Below are 24,935 nucleotides of genomic sequence, written 5' to 3' on the forward strand. Positions count from 1 at the left end.
TCGTGTTCAGTGGGAGTGACCCATCACAAAAGCCGGTAAGTTTCCTAAACCACTTGGAACCCAAGATTTCCTATGACGCGCGAACAATCTACTTTAACTGATTTCCTTCAATATTGGATCAGTTCAGTAAATATTGCACAAGATTTGTTTCTGTCGCTGGCCAGAGCAGAATTATTTTCTGAGATATTATAGACACATAAGATTATTAAATCCTGATCAGTTACTCTTTTCTCCAGATTTTCTCGGGGCCTACAATCAGGTGTGTAATGGGGCCCATTAATATAAACATCAACTGTGTGTACGATATTATTACTGTGTCCTCCACTGAAAAGGCGACCAGTGAACCGGTGCAAATTGTCAACGAGCCGATGACGCCACCTAAATTCCATAAGTGAAAGATTTGAATAATAACACTCAACTTTTGTTCACAACAACTTCACTGAACGGCAACCTTTCTACGATGCAATCAGCAAGTGCTGTTGTGTTCTTTTGCGTTGTGTTTCTTCAACGCGTTCCAGGCATCGCTTGTGGTAAGTTTTTGTAAAGCTTAACTTGTTTACAAACTGCTTGGACGGATCAGGCCCGCTTGCTTTTCGTTAAGGGGTCTTTTTGCTGTTTGATTAACTTTGCAATGACATTGAAACTAGTCCGCGTAAAGACTACTTTTAATAATTTGTTACAAGTTGATTTCACACTGAACATGGCAGAGGCAACTGCCTAAACATGTCTGTTGTAAAACTCAGGAGTGTCGTGTTTTTCATAAAATTAATTTCCTCATTGCTTTTATCTAGACCAATATAGCTTATGCACTCACACTCAAGCAAAGCGCTCATAAAATCATTTTAATTTTCGTACCAAGCCGGGAGCCTCTCTTCGCAAACAGTAAGAAAGAGTGAAAGAATTTTGGAAATTATTTTATTGTACCAAAGCTGTCCAAGAATCTATCCCGTAGAGTTTTTGTAAGTGTTGCAGGAATTTTAGATCACTGTTCTGAAAAAAAAAATGTTCGGTTATTCATGCAAATGAACCTTTAAATTTGTTTTGCGGCTATGGACATTGAATACATTTTTTTTCGAACTTAGTTCTCTATTTTAATTTTGCGAAACTTTAGCTTTCTTCAGAGAAAAAAACTACCACTACTATTGACAAAGGGTTTCGTTGCACTCAGCTCGCTGACTTGAGAACCATGAGTTCAACGAGAGCAAAGATAATTGTTATGTTTTTGTCTTGCAACTTATCTACCGTCTAGACAACAACCTCCTGCTACGATATGCAATACTCAAAGTTATACAATGAACAGGAAAAACCTCGCGTCTTGATTGGTCTAGAGGAGTATAGACACACGATTGACGTCATCGAGCACGCGATCAGAGTCTAGAGTCCAGCCAGAATGACTGGTCAACAAAGTTTTACAAACTGTTTTTGCGAGTAAATGACCGTCAAACACAAGCAAATGTTCGCAGGAAAGAGCTGTCTGATGAAAAACTGGACAAAGACCGTTAAGAGTGACCTAAACCAGGTTAAACTTGAGCTGGAACTTTGTTGTGACGTGACAAGAAAGGAAATATATGTCCAAATAAGCTAACGTCGCCGATAGAAATTCGGTAAATGGCGAGTAATCGATCATAAATCACTGTGTCTGTGAAGCGAGTGACATGCTGAAATATTTTTGGGTCAGAAATTCCTTCTGGAATAAAGGTTATTTTTGAAAATATTGTTAGTGAAATTCTTTCGGATTATACTCTAATTTAGAGGATCACAACTTCGTGTGTGTATAAATGGTCTAAGAGTTTGCTTGAAAGTTCTTGACTTTGCTTAGTCAACGTAATGCTCGCTCATGAAATATGGTCAAAAACCTTGTTAATTTGTTAATTGTATAAAATAAATAGATTTCATTTTGCCATGGGTCTGTACTCTGATAACGCACAGAGGACGTCAGAGTTATCAGAGTACAGACGCACGGCAAAATGGAAATTACGATGTCTGTTTTGGGTGGAACTTTGCTGTTTTAAATTTGCCTTTCCACGCCTCCCAAGTAAGGCTGTTATACAGGTTTTAAATCTAGCTTACACTTTGCCTTTTGCTTTCATAGGCATAAAATATTTCGGCTATGTCTCATTGGTCTTCTGTCAAATTCTCTTATGGCTAGTTAGAGACCAAAAGGTGTCTTGAAAAATACAATTCCTTCCAGAGTGAGGCTGTTATAGATGTTTTTTTTTTATCTATCCTACGTCTTTTTTTTTGTTTCAGTAAGCATTTCGGCTATGTCTCGATCGTTGGTCTTTGCTGGTTTTCACCAGCGACGGAGGCGGAGTCGGAGTCGTAATCAGAAGCGTAGAGCTTATGATCTAGTGAAAACAGCGTTCGGTAAGCGACGGAGTCGTAAGCAGAGTCGGAAGAAAATGGAAACGTTCTGATTCTTCTGACTCCGATTCCGTCGCGCTTATGACTCCGGTTACGACTCCGATTTTTGATTTTCACTAGGTCATAAGCGCTCTTACGACTCCGCTTACGACTCCGACTCCGACTCCGTCGCTAGTGAAAACCAGCGTGGATAGTTAGAGACAAAATGGTGTCCTGAAAAATACAATTCTGTGCACAGCTTTTGAGCTTTGCTAGAGTATTCATAGATCAAAGGCAGGCTATTTCTGAGTCATTTCGCTTGTCAGAAAGGATTTAGAATTGATACCGTTCATCTGAGATTTTTAAAAAAATTAAAGGGACAAATTTAAGCAAAACAAAATACAATGAGCATGTGAATCATCTATCTTCAGTGTAGACTGTAAACTGACTGTAAAACTAAAGGTGCATGGTTTGGAAACTTGAATTTTTCCATATTTGTTGTTAAATTAAGCCTTAATAAAATTTATAGGCAAAGCCTTAAAGTTGTACGACATTTGTTCTGCCTACCAGCCTGCTGATGAGTATGTAGATAAAAGCAAATATTTCCCATGGGTTTGATACTTTATCAAACTCTACAGTAATGAATGTCCTTGATCCAAATACACCTGATTGATTTGGTTGGAGACTCGTAAATTATATAGTTAATAATGAGTTTAAAAATTGTAACAGTCTGAAAGTCTGTTTCTAAAACAGTGATGCTCCAATTAAGGACTTTGCTAGTTCATCCTCTTTTAAAAATAGGTACGCATTGCATACATGTGAGACTGCTGTGCACGCACTGCGGACCTGTTTGTTTACACCAAAGCACTCACTCACTCACCCACTCTTACATGCCTGATGACATGGTGGGTAGAGCACTATACAGTGCACTACCCACAAAAATGTTCTCAACTCTTCTAGACAAGGTTTTCAGCTCCGACTTGCCCTGTTGTCGGTCTATCGTTCCTTGTTGTCCTTGCCGTAGTCGTCGTATGCTTTTTCTTTCTTTTTGGTTTTGTTTGTTTGTTTGTTTTTGTTTTTGCAATTTACTCAATAACGCTTAAATAAAAACAGATCTCTGAAAATTAACTGAACAAAAATTAAACGGTTCAAATTTGTAAAGTGAGATTTATTTGCTTTTTTGTTTTTTTGTCAGTGAATTATTCATTTTACTCTTCTCCGCAGGGGATCTGGGTGCCACTGATTACATTGCGATCAGTGTTTCGTTGGCATTAACAGTACTCATACTGTCATTTATCGGTTACTTTTTGTGGCGAGCGCAGCATGGCTCCACAATGCATGTTGACCAGGAAATGGGACAAGTGAGTAATATGTACATGTCAAAGTATTCAGTAAATATTTACAGCTTTGATAGAAACATGTCTGCTAACAGGTTGAAACGTAGGCATGTGGTATTTAGATACAAGCTTTGGGCAGTGGGTAAGCAAACGTTTCGATCCCATATCGTCTTAACAACAACAACAACAACAACAACAACAACCATTTATTTGAAAAACAAGAGAATGAATGGTTTGTTCCGAAAATAGTTACAAAACTATCCGAGGCGGGACAAGACGTCTTAGTCGCTTTCTGTGGAGATGTATGAATCATAAGCCTAAGTAATTCGTGGTGTTATTGGCACCTATTGACACAAGAGAGGCACTGTCCGTTTGTCATGAACGTGAACAAAAAATCGATTCCTTACCTTGTCATGCGTCTGTTAGTTTGTCTATTACCATTTATTATCGTTATACCATGCCCAGGAAACAGCGACCTTTAAACCATCGTCTGTTTCAAGTGTTTCTTTTAAAACGAAATCAGAATGCGCTGGAAGGTCTACCAATATTTCTTGAGTGGTTACTTTTTAACAAAACAATTAATTCACTGGTACTTGTTGGATCGATCATCTCATATCCAACGCGCGCTCGTGGAATAATTATCAGTTAGGTAGAGGGTTGTTTTGTGAAATTCTATCTCATTACTACAATTACGGCTCTACTGTGTAGCAGCTAAGGATACTTTTTTCCGCGTCTTTTTTAGGATAATCCTGCTGTTGCTGTAGACAGGAGTGAAAACGTACAAGGAGTTAGCATGTCATCATTGCCTGCCGCGACAAACCAAGAACAGAACAATGTACAGTACAATTGGGTGACCTCCTGTTAAAGAAACGAAAGGCGTCGAGCTTCATATCTGAAAATCTTGCACCAACGTTTCAGTCAGTGTTTTGACAGCTACTGGTAAACACAATAGACTCAAATTTGGTCGTGGTAGCTGACGTTACGACTAGCGTCACTATGTAATGGGTAAATATAGTTAAGATAGGCATTATAATATATTTTTTAAGATAGGCATTAAAGACTAAACCAAGCCAATGCTTGATAAAGGTATGCATTTCGGCTTTAATTGCTGTAAAATGGCATTAAAATGCAAGCGGCACATGAAGCACGCATGATCACAACATCAAACTTATGTTCATCTTAATGTTTATCACTTGTGTTCGTGTTATGCAATGTTTCGTTTCGTTTTCTCTTTTTTGTAACCTGTTTCTTTTAACTCAAGCACAGTGGCTGTACTCTCCATCCTTGATCGCTTAAAACCGCAAAATGTGGAATTCAGATTTGTAATTGTGGAAATCTTTTGGAGACCACTCAAATAAGTCACAGACTTGTAAAAAACCATCTAATGTTTTAGTACTACTAGTTAGATTACATATTGTATGACTTTTTAACCTGTACCAAATGTAAATAATAACAAAAAATAAACCATTTACGATAACAGTGGTTTCGTTCTTTCAAAGTCGTTGGGTCATGCCTGTGGACAAAGTTAAACAGTGGAAATGAAGAACTCCCTGCTGAATTTACCCGAGAAATTTATCACAGATTTACCTGGAAATTAAACTCTGGGCAGTCGTCTTGCTTTCCGCAGATCTTATGCAATCGCCGAAATGAAGAAATTATGCATGTGAACGTTTTCCCGTGTTTGTACGGTTTTCCCGCGCTTTGTCGGTTCCCCTGAAACCATGCGCGTTGTGTACGTATAAGGAGAAAGAAGAAGCTGTTTTTCAGTCTATTTATCATGGAGCATTTGCAAGAGGCACTTTGCAATGGCAAAATCATACTGAAAAACACCAGCTATGCGGGCCAGTGATAAAACGTATATTGCAGTGCATGTCTGAAGTCACAAGAGCAAACACTATTTTTGTTCTCCCTAAGCATGCCTTTTGGGTTACAATACTTTTCGACAGACGTTTACAAATGCTACCTTTTTGACATGAAGATCAACATAACTAACATCTTTACGAGCCTAGTGACGTTGTACAGTAACTTGTTATCTTTTCATGCCAATGCGGATGACTGTACGGTTAGATACATGGTGAAGGACTATTTAAAGATTAGTGATGATTCATTTGGTCCAATCCTCATCTCGTCAATATTCAGCCGCCAAACGAAACTGGCAATTTGTACAATACTACGACAACAATATTACTCTGAGGTGTGCTCAAACTTCCTAAGTTGTTTTTCGTTGCTAGTATCAGAAACTCTCAGTTTTTTCTTTGATGATCAAAACAATAATCACATCATATTTGCATCCGGTCCTCATCCTTCATGCACTGAAGCCACGTACTCTTTAAACAGAAGTTCTGCGCTTTGTTTGCCGGGCTTCGGGCAACCGCTCGTCGACTATACTAATTCAAATTCACCACCAAATACTGAACGATTATATTCTATGCCGACGTAGAAAAACAAATTATCCAAGGAATATTATTTTGCAGCATTTAGTGCAAAGGGAGTTGGTGGAATACTGATTTGCCTAGAAAGAATCGAAAAGCAATTTTTGAAGCTCAGAGAAATACAAGTGGCCAGTAAGTCTTCAGAGGAACTGTACCAATTGCCATGCTGTCTTATCTTGTTTGCTCTTTCAAGCCGGCGTTCCTGAGCGTATTTTGCTTAGCGGTGCTTCAAGCTTCTGTATTCGCCACAAACGGTGAGTCAAGAGTAAATAGCTTATTTGTTTTTCTGACTGGAGACGAAATCACGTTATTCATTTTCAGGATAATTTAGCTACATTAACTTTCTTCATTAGGAAAGGTTAATTGAGCCCCCTAGTCGGTGCAATCCTACAAAAATGGCAGTTACTACCGGAGCCAATGCAATTATATTGAACACAGAAAGAATTTTAATTTCAATGGCGATACCTTTTAACTAAACTTTGTTTTCAAGGCACTTCCTTACTGCCGAGTATCGTGTTGTTTTTTAGTATCTCACTTCCTATTTGTCGAAATATTCACGATACTTTTTAAAAGTACATATAAACAAACCAAATTTAGTTTTGTAAAAAGATCTTCTGACTGAATTAGCATTGACAAGGATCTTTAAATATATTTCAGTGTCTATTTTTATGGCTTCCATGGTGATAACGATATTGCGTGTAATTTCTTGTTGTTCAAATTTCAGCATCATGTTTATTTGTTGTTACCGATAAGGTGATTTAATATTTTTGCTTATAATCAGGATAAGAATAAGGCTAGTCCGATTTCGACAAAAGTGGCTTTCTGTACTAGAACGAAACATAACTGCCTTGTTTCTGGGGCCTCTTTATCTTCTGGTTAAAAACAACAACACTGAACAACAACAACAACAGCGGCAGCAGCGCTAGCGACAATAAAGATCGAGAGATCCGGGGAGGGTGACTGGTCTGTACCCAATAGATCTTTATCACACGGTGGCCATGTTGAGTCTCAGGAGAACGAAAAGCTTCGTTTTTTCACGGCAAGCCTCGCACTGAATTCGCGTCTGGCCGAGGCTTGCCGCCGAGTGATAAGGGTCTATCTCTTCCTTACTGAAATCTAAAGCTCGTGTTTGTACTGTACTGTACTTGGGTGCGTCAGGCTGACGCACTCAAAGAGGGCACCATTGGCACGCAAACACCTTTCTTAGGACCCTCAGTACACGTGCGATTTTTGTGCCCTTTTTGTCGCACACTTTTCTTTGAGGTGGTTCACAACAGTTTCCAAGGCTTCCCTTCGGTTTTAATTTGACAATTTGATCGATCATTAATACCACTCTTTAGGATACTACAATAATGATATCAATTGAACTGCCTAATTATTGGTGAACAAGTTATAGTTACTTTCTCGACTTAATGTGCATGAAACCACAGCAACATATAACCTGTGAAAAAACGGTCCTAATATTGTATGTGAACATAACTAAAAAACGAATTCGGTGACTATAATTTTTATTGAATTGTAATCAGGATGCCAAGACGTAAATTTTCAAGTGGAGCTTTAAAAAAAGGTATCATGAGGAAGGAGAACAAAGCCACCTTAAATTTTCCTTAACAAATCAAAATTTTATTCCATGCCATTCAGTTACAGAGATACAGACATTTGAACTTGGAAGCACTGTCAACCTTACTTGTGGAAACAGAAATTTGTCTTCCTCTACGGTGTTGTCTTGGAGCAAAGACCAGAGAGTTCTCCTGAACAGAACGTCTAATAACTTTACCTTAGTCCTGCCTAACCTTGCTGCAAATGGCAGAGGATTGTACGTCTGTACAGCAAACGCATCCATCGTACTGAGAAGGGTACGACTTTTCGTCACAACAATAAGAGGTGAGGGTTTCCTCTGAATAAACGAACGAACGAACGAACCGACGAATGAACAAACGAACGAACGAACGAACGAACGAACGAACGAACGAACGAACGAACGAACGAACGAATGAATGAATGAATGAATGAATGAATGAATGAATGAATGAATGAATGAATGAATGAATGAATGAATGAATGAATAGTGACATTATTTCTATATGGATTAGAAGTGTGGAGCTCTGCCTTTTAAGGCAATATTTAGATCAGATTTACTCCTCTATTAGGCGTATCTATCGTTTTGGCTATAAAAATAACATTTTTTTTATATGTCTGATGTCATAAAAAATAGCCGGACCGTGATCTGTTTAACAGAATCACCAGTGACCATGGTCAAGTATTGTTTGACTTGCTTCCACCTAAACGTAATAAGACTCTTAGAGATAGGGGCCATGATTTCATACTCCCTAGAGTGAAAACTGAACGGTTTAAACGGGCTTTGTAATTTTGTGAATTGATGCCTTTTTAGACTTATTTCTTGATGTTTTTTAACTTAATTTGCAATCTGTAATTTGCTTGGTTCCTCATTAATTGCAAGTTCTTCATTGATTGTAAAGCCACACGTATGTTGTGTCTAATTTTTCAATAGAGATTAAAGATTAAGATTAATTAATTAATTAATTAATTAACCAATGAATGAATGAATGAAGGAAGGAAGGAAGGAAGGAAGGAAGGAAGGAAGGAAGGAAGGAAGGAAGGAAGGAAGGAAGGAAAGAAGGAAGGAAAGAAGGAAGGAAGGAAGGAATGATTTTCCCGGTCATGCACTTACCGTAGAAAGGAAATATAGAACCTCGACGGTTGTTGAGATGTAAAGGAACCAGACCCCTTTAGAACTCATGATATATCTTATTTTTTTTTTGTCAACTGTTTTGTTTTCAGGCACAGTATCAGTGCAAGAAGAGGAGATAATACCAGACGATGGACTCACAAAAGTCGGTTTCATTGCTTTAGCCCTCGGACTTGGACTCACAACCTTCCTTACCGTTTCAATAGCACTGTTGCTATATCGGGCAGAAATGCGTCGCAGAGAAACGAAATACTCGAACAGGTGGAAAATCAGTGTAAAAGGGCAGGTGAGAACTAATATCATGAATAGGATGTTACGGCTAAACACGAGCAATTTTAATTTTTCACCCTCATGCGTCTGTTCCAATCTCTTACCTCTGTCTGCGCAGTCTTGAAGGGGAACGAAGACTTTGGGTACGACAATCTATTGGCACATTAATGCTGTAAAAGAGCCCGTTTCGCAAAATACCATTTATAAAAGTCCTTTAGCAATAACTTTAGATCTCTAGTTAACTTCTCGATCCCCCTTAATATTTCAAAAGGAAACTATCTGACTGCAACGGTTTCTTTAGAAGGGGGCGCTATTTGGGGTCACCTCATCTCTGTCTTATTGTCATTTTAGAGAAACGGTTAGCTCGAAATTACGGTATAATCTTAGCAGATGTGTGTTCATCTTTGGTTGTTATTTTAAAGCCTAGGTTAAGATATGATTTTCAACCTGCTAGCTTGACTTACTGATAGTGGCGGCGTTTAAATAAAGTCGCTATTTTGATAATTACCAAAGCAGCTCAATGCCGCCTGAGACAACGAGAATTTTATCTCTAATTTAACCTTGCTTAGGAGAACATGGAGATGGAAGAGGGGTTTACAAAGGTGCCCCCACCAGGGAGAGCCTACTACCAAAGCAATGGCCAAGAGCCAAACAGACCCCCACCACCGTACGGAAAACCGATGAATTATGGAATGGATAACAGGGGGATGAAATACGAAGTTGATGGGAATGCAAACAACAACAACAACAACAATAACAATGATGACTCAAATAACAATGAAGGAATCCTGCAGTGGCGATTCACTGCCTACCTGTGATCGAAACTATTTTTTTTTTCTTGAGGCTAGCAAGGAATACAGGCACATCTATATTTTTTAGTTAAGGAATTTAAGAAGGCATCATCTCTGCTGGAGGGTATCTTGTTTTAGCTGTTATTTAAAAAAGTGCAATGTTAATTAATCATCAGTCAGCCATAGCAGACGCTGCTCCAGCCGTAGCGAGACCAATGGAGGCCTACCAATTAATAGCCTGCAGAAGAAGCGTTATTTTTTGCATTTTTCAGGCGAGCGGAGGTAAGTGCGAGGCGAACGTGGAGCGCGAATCACGCCCCTCTCGTCGTGCGTGACTCGCGCTTCCCTCCGCTCACCTGAAAAACGCAGAACAATAACGCCTACTCTGCAGCTAACCAATTAATTGCGAGAAGAAAGGCTCGATACCTGGTCAGTCCGTCACAGCACAGCACTAGACAGACCCATCCATTGTGACAGCTTTATTCGCATCACAACAATTTTGTAGATCTAGAGCCTTAAGGTATTCCTGGAGGCTAAATCGAATGTTTCGGATCATGACCTTTTTTTAACATATGCAAGATAACTTAAAATGGGACCTGTACGCCAAATTTCAGAGATCAGGACTGAAGCGTTCGCGAGTAATAAGCAAGGGAAGTTTGGTTTCTACGGGGTCTTTCGCGGGGAAAACACGGACTGCCTACTGCGAAAATCCTTGCGTCGTCTTCGTGTACAATTCCCCAAAGAGTATGATGTTGACAGATCTGTCAATAGTGCTCTCTTTTACGTGAAAGATGAGACTGTTCTGGATCTCTAGATGGATGAAATAAAATTTTTTTGCGATCAAGTCAGTGGTGACAATATTGGAAATGAAAGCATGGATGCTATTGATGCGAGGAATTTCTTCAAAACCGGTAATTTGAACATCTCAGCAGTCTATTACGTGATTGATATTGTTTGTCGTAATATCGCAATTCGCTTCTTGGCGCGATAATTTTACGAATAAACGCTATTTCTTATTTCACCACTTAGCCAACTACCTAAAGCACACAGTATTCCAATATATATTTTTTTTTTCAGGTTTGCTTGAACGCCGAACGGGTCCGGGTCGCGTCGCGTCGCGTAATCCAACAAACGGCGAATTAGACTGCGAGCAGTCGTACTTTTCCTCATATCACGCACGAAAAGTGACGGTAAAATTATGCGGCTTCGCCGCCCGCTAGATCGATCCATCGTGCGCTAGATGCGCGCTCCAAAAATTAGGAGAAGAAAAGACTTCTCGCAGTCTAACGGCGATCTTGAAGCCAGGAGAAAACAGGAGAGAAATGCGTGATTCTCCAGCCAGCTTCCCGCAACTTATCAAAATCTGGCCCTATCCTCGACTGTGATCCTGAACTACAAGCTTCGTTACCCTTTTCGGACTTCCCCTTCATCGTGTGTAACCGCTTTTTCGGCGGCGTCACTTCGACTTTTCCCTTTTTTAAGCCTATATTTCCTTTAAAACCAGCTTCTTCGATCACAGGTATCCCAAGCTGTATGAGCGTTAAAATAAAGACCTTTGTTTTGACCTTTGTAATTTGAGTGTCACGATGAGAGTTACGCAATGGCGTAAATTATAAGTGTTTGTATGGGAATTTACGAACGTGTTTTGGAATCGAAAATAAAGGGCATGAATTGGGAAAGAAATGGCTTACGTTGTCTTCTCGTTATCTTGCCAGTGTTTGTGTGCCGTATTTTGGCCATTTCAGCGCGATTTAGTGGGTTTTAGGTTTGCTGATTTCCTCTCTATATATAATCTCCCCAAGGTAGGTTACTGCAACGCGAGGCTCGGCAGATCTCCGAATAATAAAACAGCCGTTAATTCGCCCCAAAAGCTCCAATCGTCTCGAAATTCCACACAGAAATCGCACCATAGCTCCTCTAACCACTCGCTTCCTTCATCGGACGAAAACGTCCGCGGAACGGGAATTTCACCCAGCAAAATTCCATCACAGACCTTCGAAACATGCTTGATTCGTATGTTCCGTGCACCGACGGTTGGAAAATCGCCTTAGCAGCCAGGCCTCCAGGACAAAATCACTTGCCCACCCGGTGGGACAGCGGCAAATTCTCGACCACAACAATAACACTCTCCCTCCGGGCCCTGCCAAGTGTTACATTCACCAATCAGAGCACGACAGAGGCGTGAGAAGTTCACCGCTTGTCATCACAACACAAACAGTCCACTTTACATGTGAAATATAAATATAAATATAAACTCAGTTTTCTTAAATATAAATATAAGTTTTTAATACCCTCTGGCGTAAATGTAAACAGTACTCACCATAACTTCCACTCTGGTGAATACCCACACGCTTTGACTTGTTTCGGTGCTTTGTCGTAATTTTCGCCGCCTCGATTGCTGTCGCGATGTTTTGAACTCATCTTCAATAGAGATGTTTGCCGTACGTATGCATGTTAAACCGCTTTCTCCTTTTCAATTCAAACGACGAGAAAATCCTCTATTTAAATATCGCTGTACTCTGATTGGTGAGTGTAACACAATGGAGACAATCCGCTCTTGGCAGGGCCCGGAGGGAGAGTGTTATTGTTGTGGCCGCTGTCCCACCGGGTGGGCAAGTGATTTTAACCCGGAAGCCTGGCTGCTAAGGCGATTTTCCAACCGTCGGTGCACGGAACATACGAATCAAGCATGTTTCGAAGATCTGTGATGGAAAAATTTCGAGAAATTCCCGTTCCGCGGACGTTTTCGTCCGATGAAGGAAGCGAGTGGTTAGAGGAGCTATGGTGCGAGCTCTGTGTGGAATTTCGAGACGATTGGAGCTTTTGGAGGCGAATTAACGGCTGTTTTATTATTCGGAGATCTGCCGAGCCTCGCGTTGCAGTAACCTACCTTGGGGAGATTATATATAGAGAGGAAATCAGCAAACCTAAAACCCACTAAATCGCGCTGAAATGGCCAAAATACGGCACACAAACACTGGCAAGATACCGAGGAGACAAGGTAAGCCATTTTTTTTCCAATTCATGCCCTTTATTTTCGATTCCAAAACACGTTCGTAAATTCCCATACAAACCCTTATAATTTACGCCATTGCGCAAGACTCATCGTGACACTCAAATTACAAAGGTCAAAACAAAGGTCTTTATTTTAACGCTCATACAGCTTGGGATACCTGTGCTTCGATCAAATGTGTTTGTCTGTTTGATTCAACGCCGTCACGCTGTTGGGGTTCTGTTGCGGGTGCCGTTGCTATGCAAAGGTGTCATTGTTTATAATCGCTTCTCCTGATTGGTTTCGCGGGAAAAATAGCACCCCAAAAAAGGAAAGAAAGGGCCTAAAAAGGACCGTTTTTGATGATTTACCGCTGTAAACTGTTATTACAGGCGTAAAAAAACATGGCTGCCATTGAATCCAAGCCGACGGAAGCTTTCAAGCCGATTTTTTGACGATTCCAGAGCAATTTTTGAGAAAAAAATGCATGTTGATTGAAAGGTGGGAGCGTGTTCATTTAAAATTACTTTCGAAGGCTTATCAGAACGGCTTGAAACTTGGCAGCCATAAAATACGTACTTGAACGAACATTTTTGTGCGAGTACGTCAAATGCCTTCAAATACAAGACTCGTAGTGGCGTCACATTTTTTATCAATCTCGTTCCCAGAGCCCACGTGTCTTTTGGTCAGCGTGTCTTGGCGCTGACCAAAAGACACGTGGGCTCTGGGAACGAGATTGATTTTTTATGAGATTGCATAATTACATTTGTAGACATATTTTTTTTCCGTTTGAGTTTTCTCTGACGTACTCCCACACGATTCTAGGTCTTAACATTACACATCAATTGGCCAACGCTTTTTGAAATGCAGGACATTTTCTTTGAGTTTTATAGAGATATGCCAAATGGCAAGGTTTTGACCACGCCCATAAACAGATCAAATTTCAGGAATTCCTTTCATTCTTTCGGAATAAAAATATTTTTTGAAAAAACTACATGCAATAACGTGTTAAATGTGAAAATTTGATGAAGTTTAAGTGATTTTTTCAACAGATTTTATGCATGTAGATATGTGTTGAAAATGTGCAAATTAGCCTCCAGGAACACCTTAATAATCCTTTATTCTCAGCTTCACTTAATTTTTTGTGTCTGTTATGTCCTGTGTTCATGACCTCAGTCGTATTCACATCATTGTAAAGGCAAAAGCTCCCTAGATTAGCCATCGGTTAGCTTTTGGAGCAATTGCTAAATATTGTTTAAATAATAAAAAGAAATAGAAAGATTAACCATTTCACTTGCATGCTTGTTCTTGTGGACCGGCCCTGGTTCAGTTATGGCATTGGTCCTCGGCGTAACCGGCGTAATACGGATACTCAGTTCTTTCTCTATGATATTTGTGGTAAAAAAATTAAACTTTATTCCAGAGCAATGAAAATGTAAGGCTTGTGAGGATGCTTAAAGTGACAGCAGGCAAATGTGCTTTGTAGCCTCCCACGCAGACGTTCTTAGGGGTTCGTCACGCGTTCCTGCCCAACGCGTGACGAACCCCTAAGAACGTCTGCGTGGGAGGCTAATGTGCTTTGTTGATAAATTACAGCACTAAATACAGCTGTAAATGGGGCGAGATGGCCATGTTGGCATTTATGCCTGTTACCGCAAGCCAAAATGGCAACAGTGTGTATTTAGAGACCGAATTTGGGTATTTGTAGGGTATTCTGACTTTGTATTCCAAAGTAGTTTTTTCGAAAGCACAATAGATCGAAGGCTGTTAAATTTTTAAAGCTTCAAAAGTGGATGATAAGGAAAGTGTAGACATGACGTTATACATGTCTCTCAAAATGCGCGTGCGGCTGTATCAACATAGGACAGCGCTTGTCATGGGCGAACACAAAACACTTGCTTTTGTTTAACGTGAAGTAAATAAAGAAATAAATGCACAAACAAAAGAACATCTTGTCTTTGTTTACAGAGGGTTGTTTAAATAGCGAGTTTTTTGTGCTTGCTTATTGTCATCAAAATAATTTTGAGAAGAAGAGTTTTTGTCAGTTTCATGTCACTCTCAGCATTTTGTTTGGTTTAGCGGCCATGGGATTTTAACCATTATACCACCCCCGAGAAATAATGTCCATTAAATCGTCTTTTAGTCTTTCTCACAAAATGAAATCAGTAATATCTAGTGATATTCTTGGTTTTGTTTTACATAAAAAAAAAAATTAATTATTCCACTTGTGCTTGTTGCCAACAGGCGCCGAGTTTGCTGTAATCCAGCGTATCCAGGATACGTTGGATTACAGCGAACTCGGCTCCGGCTGCCGGGCCTCGTTAGCTGTCTACCTTCTCTCGATCTCATATCTAATGCGCACTCGTGGAATACTGCGTTCAGGGGTTCCTTGCCCTAGGTTTGCAGGCGGAGATTCACCCGCCCCTGCGGCAACTGCTTGCTGAGTGATTGCCTAGCAGACAGCGAAGAAAAGTAAATAGATCTGGTATAACCATTAGCCGTAGAGTCCCTTTTAAATCAGATTTCTCAAATCCTTTACAGTGTAATTAATACTCCTTTTTTATAAGAATCTTTTTCATAAGAACGACGAGGCTGAAATTAACTAAAATTTAAGAACGTACTCAGAACATTACCCAGGCTGAGAGACAGTTAAGAATTTAAACATCTTTTTTTACCAAACGTTTTTTAAATGAGCATTATAAATACGGGTAAAAATAATACATGCAAAACTTCAGTCTATACGGTCCAATTAACCAAAATGATTAAGGGGCACATTTTAACTGACATTAATAACATTATGGCACAAATTGCTCTTTGATAAGTGTCTTGGTCACGCCCGCATAGATTTATTGAACGTTTTAGTCTAAAATTACCAAAAAAAGAAAAAAAATCCTTCATATACCGGTATACAAAAAAGAGTGCAGGAAAACAGTTGGGAGATTGATTCGTCCAAGCTTCAAAGTGACTCAGAGGGTTGCTGAGTATCACATCTTCCTAACAATAATGTCGTGGGTGGTAAACATTTACTATTTCATATAAATTTCAAAAATTGAGATGAGTTACTTGTAAACGTTGTCTTGATCGCATGTAGTTTAGAAAGGAACTGTACAATCTGAGCGGCAGCGATCACGCTACGGAAAATGTAATTAGCCATAAAAACATTCCTCGAATTAATTTTGGAGTTTTCCTATCCCGGGTTCGTATGAGAGAAAGCGTATCAATGTTCTGCCTGATAAACATTGTGTTAATTAACATGACGTACATTTTGAGCGAGCGGGAAGCTTTTGTCCACCTGTTTGGTTCTTGTTTGATTGCGCAATCACGAGCAAATAGATTCTGTGGCCACTGGGGACATTAACATTTTCGATCTCATTCACATGCAAATGCTCGGATTTACTTTAACTGATTTCCTTCAATATTGTATTAGTTATGTCACAAGATTTGTTTCTGTTGCTGGAACAGAGCAGAATTACGGTCGGTTTATTTTCTGAGATATTATTGACATACAAGATTTTTAAATCAGTTTCTCTTTCCTCTCGACTTTCCTATTACAGTTGGACGCGCCTTACCGTGGCCACCCAACAAACTTTTTTCACAAGTTAGCCATATTTAAAATACAAAACGAAATGTTTTCAAAAATTCGTTGTTGCGTCACTTGCCTGTTGGACTTTGCAAGGAGGCGTGGGTGGCCACGGTAAGGCGCGTCTCACTGTAAAATAAACATCAACTTTGCATGTGTCGGATATTATTACTATATCCATGCACCAACTGAAAAGGCGACCAGGGACCTGGTGCAAATTGTCAACGAGCCGATGACGCCAGCTAAATTTTACAAGTGAAAGATTTGAATCATTACTCTCAACTTCTGTTCACAGCAACTTCACTGAACCTTTCTACGATGCAATCAGCAAGTGCTGCTGCGTTCTTTTGCTGTTTGTTTCTTCAACGCCTTCCAGGCATCGCTTGTGGTAAGTTTTTGTAAATTTTAGCTTGTTTTACAAACTGCTTGGACGGATCAGGCCCGCTTGCTTTTCGTTAAGGGGTCTTTTCGCTGTTTGATTAACTTTGCGAAGCCATTGAAACTAGTCCGAATAAAGACTACTGTTAATTATAAAATAGCTTATGACCTGATTTTCACTCAAACTCAAGGAAAGCGCCCATAAAATCATTTTAATTTTCGTACCAAAAATATAATTTGGGGAGAGTTGAGTAATTTCTAAATTCAAAGCCAGGCGGTCTCTACGCAAAAGTAAAAAAAAAATGAAAGAATTTAGCCCTCTGACTAGAGGACCATGAGTTCAACGGGAGCCGATATAATTTTTATGTTTTTGTTTTGCAACTAATATACCGTCTAGACAACAACCTCCTGCAACAAGATACAACACAGTACTCAAAGGGAAATAACGATGTCTGTTTTGGGTGAAACTTTACAGGTTTTAAATCTCGCCTATACTTTGCTTTTTGCTTCCATAAGCATTTCGGCTATGTCTCATTGGCCTTTGCTTTAAATTCCCTTATGGATAGTTAGAGACAAAAAGGTGTCTTGGAAAATACAATTCTGTCCAGAGCTTTTGGGCCTTGCTAAACTATTCATAGGTCAAATGCAAGCTATTTAGTATTCATTTCGCCTGTCAGAAAAGGTTAAGAATTGATACCGTCCATTTGAGATTTAAAAAGGGACAAATTAAAGAACAACAAAATACAGTGAGCATGTTTCGACTCACCTACCCTCAGTGTATACTGGTAACTGACTGTACAACTGAAAGTGCATGGTCTGGAAACTTGACTTTGTCATGTTTGTTGTTAAAGCCTTAATGAATTTATTGGGAAAACCTTAAAGTTCTACGGCATTTGTTCTGCCTACCAGCTTGCTATGAATATCTAGATCAAGGCTAACCTTTCCCATGGGTTTGATACTTTATCAAACTCTACAGTAATGAATGTGCTTGATCTGGATACACCTGATTGATTTGGTTGGAGGCTTGCAAATTATATAAAGTGAGTTTAAGAATTAAAACAATCAGAAAGTCTGTCTCCAAAACAGTCGCGTCAAGGACTTTGCCAGTTCATCATCTTATAAAAATAGGTACGCATCGCGTACATGTGGGAGTTCTGTGCACGCACTGCGGACCTGTTTTTACGGACACCAGCACTATAGCACTCAAACATACATGCCTAAACGACATGGTTGGTAGAGCACTATACAGAAAAATTTTCTCAACTCTTCTAGACAAGGTTCTCAGCTCCGACTTGCCCTGTTGTCGGTCTGTCGTTCCTTGTTGTCCTTGCCGCAGTCGTCGTATTTTTTTCTTTCTTTTTGGTACGTTTTGTTGTTTGTTTCTTTGTTTTTGTTTTTGTACTTAAATAAAAACAAATCTCTGAAAATTAACTGAACAAAAATTACTCGGTCCAATTTTTTAAAGTCAGATTTATTTGTTTGTTTGTTTGTCAGCGGATTTAGCCATTTTACTCTTCTCCGCAGGGGATCTGGGTACCACTGATTACATTGCCATCAGTGTTTCGTTGACATTATCAGTGCTCATACTGTCATTTATTGGTTACTTTTTGTGGCGAGCGCAACATGGCTCCACGATGCATGTTGACCAGGAAATGGGACAAGTGAGTGTTCTATTCCATTGCAATATATACATGTAAAAGTATTCAGTAAACATTTACAGCTTTGATAGAAACATGTCTTTTATGCTGATAACAGTTTGGTTGAAACGTGGACATGTGGTATTTAGTTACAAGCTTTGGGCAGTGGGTAAGCAAACGTTTAGTTTACAGATCGTCTTAGTCGCTTTCTGTGGAGATATATGGATCATAAGCCTAAGTAATTCGTGGTGTTGTTGGCACCTTTTGACACTAGAGACGCACAATACCTTTGCCATGAACGTGAACCGAAAAATATCGATTCCTTACCTTTTTATGCGTCTCTTAGTTTGACTATCTAACAATTAGATTATTCGCTCTCGATTTCTATCACGTGATGGTTGATGAGGGCGAAGCCCGAATCAACTTTCACGCGATAAAAATCGAGAGCGAACAATCTAATTATTTTAGTATAAATCCACTAGTCGTTTAAAATCCTCTTCACAGACACTTTCAACGCGAAGAAGTGGCCGCTATTTTGTCGACAACCACACATGCACTGTAAGGCTACTCACTCTACCATCTACAACAGACTAGATTGTGAGTAGCGTAGCCAGAAAGAGAACAGCATTCGTGATAGAACGTTAGTACATTTATACTTATATCATTTATTATCGTTATACCATGCCCAGGAAACAGCGACCATTAAACCGTCTTCTGTTTCAAACTTTTCTTGCAAAAGAAAATCAGAATGCACAGGAAGGTCTACCAATATTTCTTGAGTGGTTACTTTTTAACAAAACAATTATTTCACTGGTACTTGTCGGATCTATCATCTCATACGCGCGCTCGTGGAATAATTATCAGTTAGGTAGAGAGTAATTTTGTAAATTTCTATCTCATTATTACAATTACGGCTTTACTGTGTAGCAGCTAAGGATACTTTTTAAATACCGCGTCTTTTTCAGGATAATCCTGCTGTTGCTGTATACAGGAATGAGAAAGTACAAGGAATAAGCATGTCACCATTGCCTGCAACAAACCAAGAACAGAATAATGTACTTGAGTACGTCGAGCTTCACATTTGAAAACTGATCCGGCTTGCACAAACTTTTCAATGTTTTGACATCGACAGTTACTGGTAAACACCGTAAAATCAAATTTGACGTTACGACTAGCGTTACTGTGTACAGGCGCGTAGGAGGGGGGGTTCGAGGGGTTCGAACGAACCCCCTTTGAAGATCAATAATGGCGGAAGGAAAACTTTTAACTAAGGTTCCTGTGATCGAAATACATCAACCAAAGAAAAATAGAGAAATAAACCCGTTCTTTAGGCCTTATGTCTTATCCCCAGTAAAAATAAAAATTCAAATTCACCACCAAATACTGAACGATTATATTCTATGCCGACATAGAAAAACAAATTATTCAAGGAATATTATTTTGCTGCATTTTGTGCAAAGGGAGTTGGTGGAATACTGATTTGCCTAGAAAGAATCGAAAAGCAATTTTTGCAGCTCAGAGAAATACAAGTGGTCAGAAAGTCGTGAGAGGAACTGCCACCAATTGCCATTCTGTCCTATCTTGTTAACTCTTTCAAGCCGGCGTTCCTGAGCGTATTTTACTTAGCGGTGCTTCAAGCTTCTGTATTCGCTACGAACGGTGAGTCAAGAGTAAATAGCTTATTTGTTTTTCTCAGACGAAATCACGTTATTCATTTGGAGGATAATTAAGCTACATTAACTTTCTTCGCTAGGAAAGGTTAATTGAGCCCCCCAGTCGGTGCAATCCTACAAAAATGGCAGTTACTACCGGAGCCAATGCAGTTATATTGAACACAGAAAGAATTTTAATTTCAATGGCGATACCTTTTAACTAAACTTTGTTTTCAAGGCACTTCCTTACTGCCGAGTATCGTGTTGTTTTTGGTATCTCACTTCCTATTTGTCGAAATATTCACGATACTTTTTAAAAGTACGTATAAACAAACCAAATTTATTTTTTGTAAAAAGATCTTCTTTTTGAATTAGCATTGACAAGGATCATTAAATATATTTCAGTGTCTATTTTAATGGCTTCCATGGTGATAACAATATTGCGTGTAATTTCTTGTTGTTCAAATTTCAACATCATGTTTATTTGTTGTTACCGATAAGGCGATTTAATATTTTTGCTTATAATCAGGATAAGGATAAGGCTAGTCCGGTTTCAACAAAAGTGGCTTTCTGTGCTAGAACGAAACATAACTGCCTTGTTTCTGGGGCCTCTTTATCTTCTGGTTATAAACAACAACAACAACAACAACAACAGCAGCAGCAGCAGCAACAAGAAAGAACGAGAGATCCCGGGAGGGTGACTGGTCTGTACCCAATAGACCTTTATCACACAGTGGCCATGTTGAGTCTCAGGAGAATGAAAAGCTTTGTTTTTTCACGGCAAGCCTCGCACTGAATTCGCGTCTGGCCGAGGCTTGCCGTGTGAAAACAAAGCTTTTTATCAGTCCCATGAGACTCAACATGGCCGCCGAGTGATAAGGGTCTATCTCTTCCTTATTGAAATCTAGAGCTCGTGTTTGTACTGTGTTTGTACTTTACTGTACTTGAGTGCGTCAGGCTGACGCACTCAAAGAGGGCACCATTGGCACGCAAACACCTTTCTTAGGACCCTCAGTACACGTGCTATTTTTGTGCGGCCTTTTTTCGCACACTTTTCTTTAAGGTGGTTCACAACGGTTTCCAAGGCTTCCCTTTGGTTTTAATTTGATCGATCATTACTACCACTTTTTAGGATACTACAATAATTGTATCGATTGAAATGCCTAATTATTGATGAACAAGTTATAGTTACTTTCTCGACTTAATATGCATGAAACCACAGCAACATATAACCTGTTAAAAAACGGTCCTAATATTGTATGTGAATATAACAAAAAACGAGTTCGGTGACCATAATTTTTATTGAATTGTAATCAGGATGCCAAGACGTAAATTTTCAAGTAAAACTTAAAAAAAAGGTTTAGGAAGGAGAACAAAACCACCTTAAATTCCTTAACAAATCAAAATTTTATTCCATGCCATTCAGTTACAGAGATACAGACATTTGAACTTGGAAGCACCGCCAACCTTACTTGTGGAAACAGAAATTTGTCTTCCGCTACGGTGTTGACCCTGAACAGAACGTCTAATAATTTTACCTTAGTCCTGCCTAACCTTGCTGCAAATGGCAGAGGATTGTACGTCTGTACAGCAAACGCATCCATCATACTGAGAACGGTACGACTTTTCGTCAGAACAATAAGAGGTTAGGGTTCCTGTGAATAAATGAATGAATGATGGGAGGAAGGAAGGAAGGAACGAACGAACGAACGAACGAACGAGCGAACGAACGAACGAACGAACGAACGAACGAACGAACGAACGAACGAACGAACGAACGAACGAACGAACGAACGAACGAACGAACGAACGAACGAACGAACGAACGAACGAACGAACGAACGAACGAACGAACGAACGAACGAACGAACGAACGAACGAACGAATGAATGAATGAATGAATGAAGGAAGGAAGGAAGGAAGGAAGGAAGGAAGGAAGGAAGGAAGGAAGGAAGGAAGGAAGGAAGGAAGGAAGGAAGGAAGGAAGGAAGGAAGGAAGGAAGAAAGGAAGGAAGGAAGGAAGGAAGGAAGGAAGGAAGGAAGGAAGGAAGGAAGGAAGGAAGGAAGGAAGGAAAGAAAGAAGAATTTGCCCCGTCACTAACCGTAGGAAAGGAAATTTAGAACCTCGACGGTTGTCGCAGGTTTCCTCACAACGTTAATTGGAATCGGTGTATAATGCGTTATCGTTCATATAGTATATCTTTTTTGTCAACTGTTTTGTTTTCAGGTACAGTACCAGTGCAAGGAGAGGAGATCATACCAGACGATGGACTCACAAAAGTCGATATCATTGCTTTAGCCCTCGGACTTGGACTCACAACCTTCCTTACCGTTTCAATAGCACTGTTGCTATATCGGGCAGAAATGCGTCGTAGAGAAATGAAATACTCGAACAGGTGGAAAATCAGTGTAAAAGGGTATGTGAGAACTAATATCAAGAACAGAAAGATAGCTTAGTGCATTTACTGCTCCTCTAGAGCACTTTTTAATTAGTTATCGTAAAACCAAAACCAAAGTAGTTACTCTAGCCAATCACAACAGTTGCAAACAACCCGATGAATCAATCAGAATTTACTGAGAAGCAAATTCTGATTGTTTAGGAAAGTGGAGTAAGATTTTCTAAACCAATCACAGACCGTAGTAAAGCAAAACCAAAGCAAACACTCGATGGAAGACCGCCCTAATCAGTTTTTGCTCCATCGGTTATAAGTGAGGTTTGGTTTCCATCCATCTAACGTTGCTTTTTTGACTACTGTAAAGGAAGTGTCGACAAAAGTAATATAGAATAGAAAAGAACCTAAAACTCAAACAGCGTATACTCTTAAGTACCGATAGTTCACGATCGCCAAGATGCACAACGTGATGTATCGGTTTCGCATTATCCTAAAAGAAGTTATGACATCATAAAATACCATTCGGTTCTCACGGTAGCAAATTTATTCTTCAGGTTGAATTATTTCGTCAACAAAATTTTAAAATATCCCTCGGGTTCATTTTGGGATTTGTCTTCCTAATGTGATGTTAGGGCTAAACACGAGCAATTTTGATTTTTCACCCTCAAGCGTCTGTTCCAATCTCATACCTCGAGTCTCCGTTCAGACCTTTGGGTACGACATTGACATTTTATCAATCTATCGGCACATTGACGTTGCAAAAGAGCGTATCTAAAAATACCGTTGATAAAAATCCTTTAGCAATAACTTTAGATCTCTAGTTAACTACCCGATCCCCCTTAATGTTCCAAAAGGAAACCATCTGACTGCAACGGTTTCTTTAGAAGGGAGCGCTATTTGGTGTCGCCTCACGCTCAGTTCGAAATTATAGTATAAACTTAACAGATGCGTTTTCGTCTTTAGTTATTATTATTAGAGGCCTAGGTTTAACATATGATTTTCAACCTGCTAGCTAGACTTACTGATAGTGGCGGCACTTAAATAAAGCAGCTATTTTGCGCTATAAGATAATTACCAAACCAATTCAATGTTGCCTGAGATAACGAGAATTTCATTTCTAATTTTCGATAATTTAACCTTGCCTAGGAGAACATGGCGATGGAAAAGGAGTTTACAAAGGTGCCCCCAGCAGGGAGAGCCTACTTCCAAAGCAATGGCCAAGAGTCAAACAGACCCCCACCACCGTACAGAAAACCGATGAATTATGGGATGGATAACAGGGGGATGAAATACGAGGTTGATGGGAATGCAAACAACAACAACAACGATGACTCAAACAACAATGACGGAATCCTGCAGTGGCGATTCACTGCTTACCTCTGATCGAAACTATTTCTTTTCATGAGGCTATTAAGGAATACAGGCACATCGATATTTTTTTAGTCAAGGAATTTAAAAAGGCGTCCTCTGCTGAAGGGTATCTTGTTTTAGCTGTTATTTAAAAACTGCAATGTTAATTAATCATCAGCCATAGCAGGCGCTGCTCCAGCCGTAGCGAGACCAATGGAGCCCTACCAATTAATAGCCTGAAGAACAGGCGTTATTTTTTGCATTTTTCAAGCAAGCGGAGGTAAGTGCGAGGCGAACGTGGAGCGCGAGTCACGCCCCTCTCGTCGTGCGTGACTCGCGCTCCGCGCTCGTCTCGCGCTTCCCTCCGCTCACCTGCAAAACGCAGAGCAATAACGCCAGCTCTGTAGCTAACCAATTAATTGCGAGAAGAAAGGCTCAAAACCTGGTCAGTCCGTCACAGCACAGCACTAGACAGACCCATCCATTGTGACAGCTTCATTCGCATCACAACAATTTTGTAGATCTAGAGCCTTGGTAATCCTTTATTCTTAGCTTCACTTACTTTTTGTTGCGTCTGTTATGTCCTGTTTTCATGACCTCGGTCGTATTCACATCATTGTAAAGGGAAAAGCTCCCTAGATTAGCCATCGGTTAGCTTCTGGAGCAATTGCTAAATATTTTTTAAATAATAAAAAGAAATAGAAAGATTAACCATTTCACTTGCACTACTTAAAATTATGGGGAAAACTGCCTAAAAATATTAGATCCGCAAAAACTTTGAACAATTTAAAATCGCTATAAGAAAGTTTGACGTCAGCTCTCTGTTGGACGACAAATGTATGCGTCGTTCTTGCTGTTCATCTATCTAGTTAATTGTCAAATAAATAATAGGTGTAATTAATTACAAAACTGAATGCAAGGCTGGCACTATGGCAAAGGGCAGATTTATTAGTGGCCAATATTGCGACTAATAGAATTAGCCTTCCTCAGGGCCAGAGCTATACTGAAGGAAAATATAGTAACGGCTCCTTAAATTAAAGGTCGAAAAATACATGGAAAAAAATGATTGG

General features: G+C 39.6%; 4 protein-coding genes across 4 annotated transcripts; all 4 read left to right on the forward strand.

Moving 5' to 3' along the window:
- Nucleotides 1-36: 36 nt before the first annotated feature.
- On the forward strand, nt 37-5,499 carry LOC146473431 (uncharacterized). The gene is made up of 3 exons (XM_085118098.1): nt 37-530; nt 3,568-3,704; nt 4,423-5,499. The coding sequence occupies exons 1-3, from the start codon at nt 461-463 to the stop codon at nt 4,543-4,545; spliced, it is 330 nt and encodes a 109-aa protein (XP_084974224.1). The 5' UTR covers nt 37-460; the 3' UTR covers nt 4,546-5,499.
- A 358-nt stretch (nt 5,500-5,857) lies between these two features.
- LOC146473432 (uncharacterized) lies at nt 5,858-24,667 on the forward strand. Its single transcript, XM_085118096.1, has 5 exons — nt 5,858-6,366; nt 7,754-7,996; nt 8,915-9,108; nt 9,662-10,312; nt 24,316-24,667. The coding sequence occupies exons 1-4, from the start codon at nt 6,276-6,278 to the stop codon at nt 9,908-9,910; spliced, it is 777 nt and encodes a 258-aa protein (XP_084974222.1). The 5' UTR covers nt 5,858-6,275; the 3' UTR covers nt 9,911-10,312; nt 24,316-24,667.
- Nucleotides 16,395-19,824, forward strand: LOC146473433 (uncharacterized). Its single transcript, XM_085118101.1, has 3 exons — nt 16,395-16,843; nt 18,358-18,494; nt 19,436-19,824. The coding sequence occupies exons 1-3, from the start codon at nt 16,774-16,776 to the stop codon at nt 19,553-19,555; spliced, it is 327 nt and encodes a 108-aa protein (XP_084974227.1). The 5' UTR covers nt 16,395-16,773; the 3' UTR covers nt 19,556-19,824.
- LOC146473434 (uncharacterized) lies at nt 21,441-24,325 on the forward strand. Its single transcript, XM_085118057.1, has 4 exons — nt 21,441-21,450; nt 21,549-21,767; nt 22,350-22,543; nt 23,662-24,325. The coding sequence occupies exons 1-4, from the start codon at nt 21,441-21,443 to the stop codon at nt 23,896-23,898; spliced, it is 660 nt and encodes a 219-aa protein (XP_084974183.1). The 3' UTR covers nt 23,899-24,325.
- Nucleotides 24,668-24,935: the final 268 nt, after the last annotated feature.

This window comes from Pavona decussata, unplaced genomic scaffold (assembly GCF_977016875.1).
Source record: "Pavona decussata unplaced genomic scaffold, jaPavDecu1.1 SCAFFOLD_93, whole genome shotgun sequence".
In the NCBI taxonomy this organism is placed as follows: domain Eukaryota; kingdom Metazoa; phylum Cnidaria; class Anthozoa; order Scleractinia; family Agariciidae; genus Pavona; species Pavona decussata.

Excerpts from the sequence above, each read along its gene's own strand:
- LOC146473431 (XM_085118098.1), top strand. The coding sequence starts at position 461 with ATGCAATCAGCAAGTGCTGTTGTGTTCTTTTGCGTTGTGTTTCTTCAA. Across the intron at positions 531-3,567 it reads CGTTCCAGGCATCGCTTGTG|GGGATCTGGGTGCCACTGAT; the intron begins GTAAGTTTTTGT and ends TCTTCTCCGCAG. Across the intron at positions 3,705-4,422 it reads TTGACCAGGAAATGGGACAA|GATAATCCTGCTGTTGCTGT; the intron begins GTGAGTAATATG and ends CGTCTTTTTTAG.
- LOC146473432 (XM_085118096.1), top strand. The coding sequence starts at position 6,276 with ATGCTGTCTTATCTTGTTTGCTCTTTCAAGCCGGCGTTCCTGAGCGTA. Across the intron at positions 6,367-7,753 it reads TTCTGTATTCGCCACAAACG|TTACAGAGATACAGACATTT; the intron begins GTGAGTCAAGAG and ends CATGCCATTCAG. Across the intron at positions 7,997-8,914 it reads TTTCGTCACAACAATAAGAG|GCACAGTATCAGTGCAAGAA; the intron begins GTGAGGGTTTCC and ends TTTTGTTTTCAG.
- LOC146473433 (XM_085118101.1), top strand. The coding sequence starts at position 16,774 with ATGCAATCAGCAAGTGCTGCTGCGTTCTTTTGCTGTTTGTTTCTTCAA. Across the intron at positions 16,844-18,357 it reads CCTTCCAGGCATCGCTTGTG|GGGATCTGGGTACCACTGAT; the intron begins GTAAGTTTTTGT and ends TCTTCTCCGCAG. Across the intron at positions 18,495-19,435 it reads TTGACCAGGAAATGGGACAA|GATAATCCTGCTGTTGCTGT; the intron begins GTGAGTGTTCTA and ends CGTCTTTTTCAG.
- LOC146473434 (XM_085118057.1), top strand. Across the intron at positions 21,768-22,349 it reads TTTCGTCAGAACAATAAGAG|GTACAGTACCAGTGCAAGGA; the intron begins GTTAGGGTTCCT and ends TTTTGTTTTCAG. Across the intron at positions 22,544-23,661 it reads AAATCAGTGTAAAAGGGTAT|GAGAACATGGCGATGGAAAA; the intron begins GTGAGAACTAAT and ends AACCTTGCCTAG.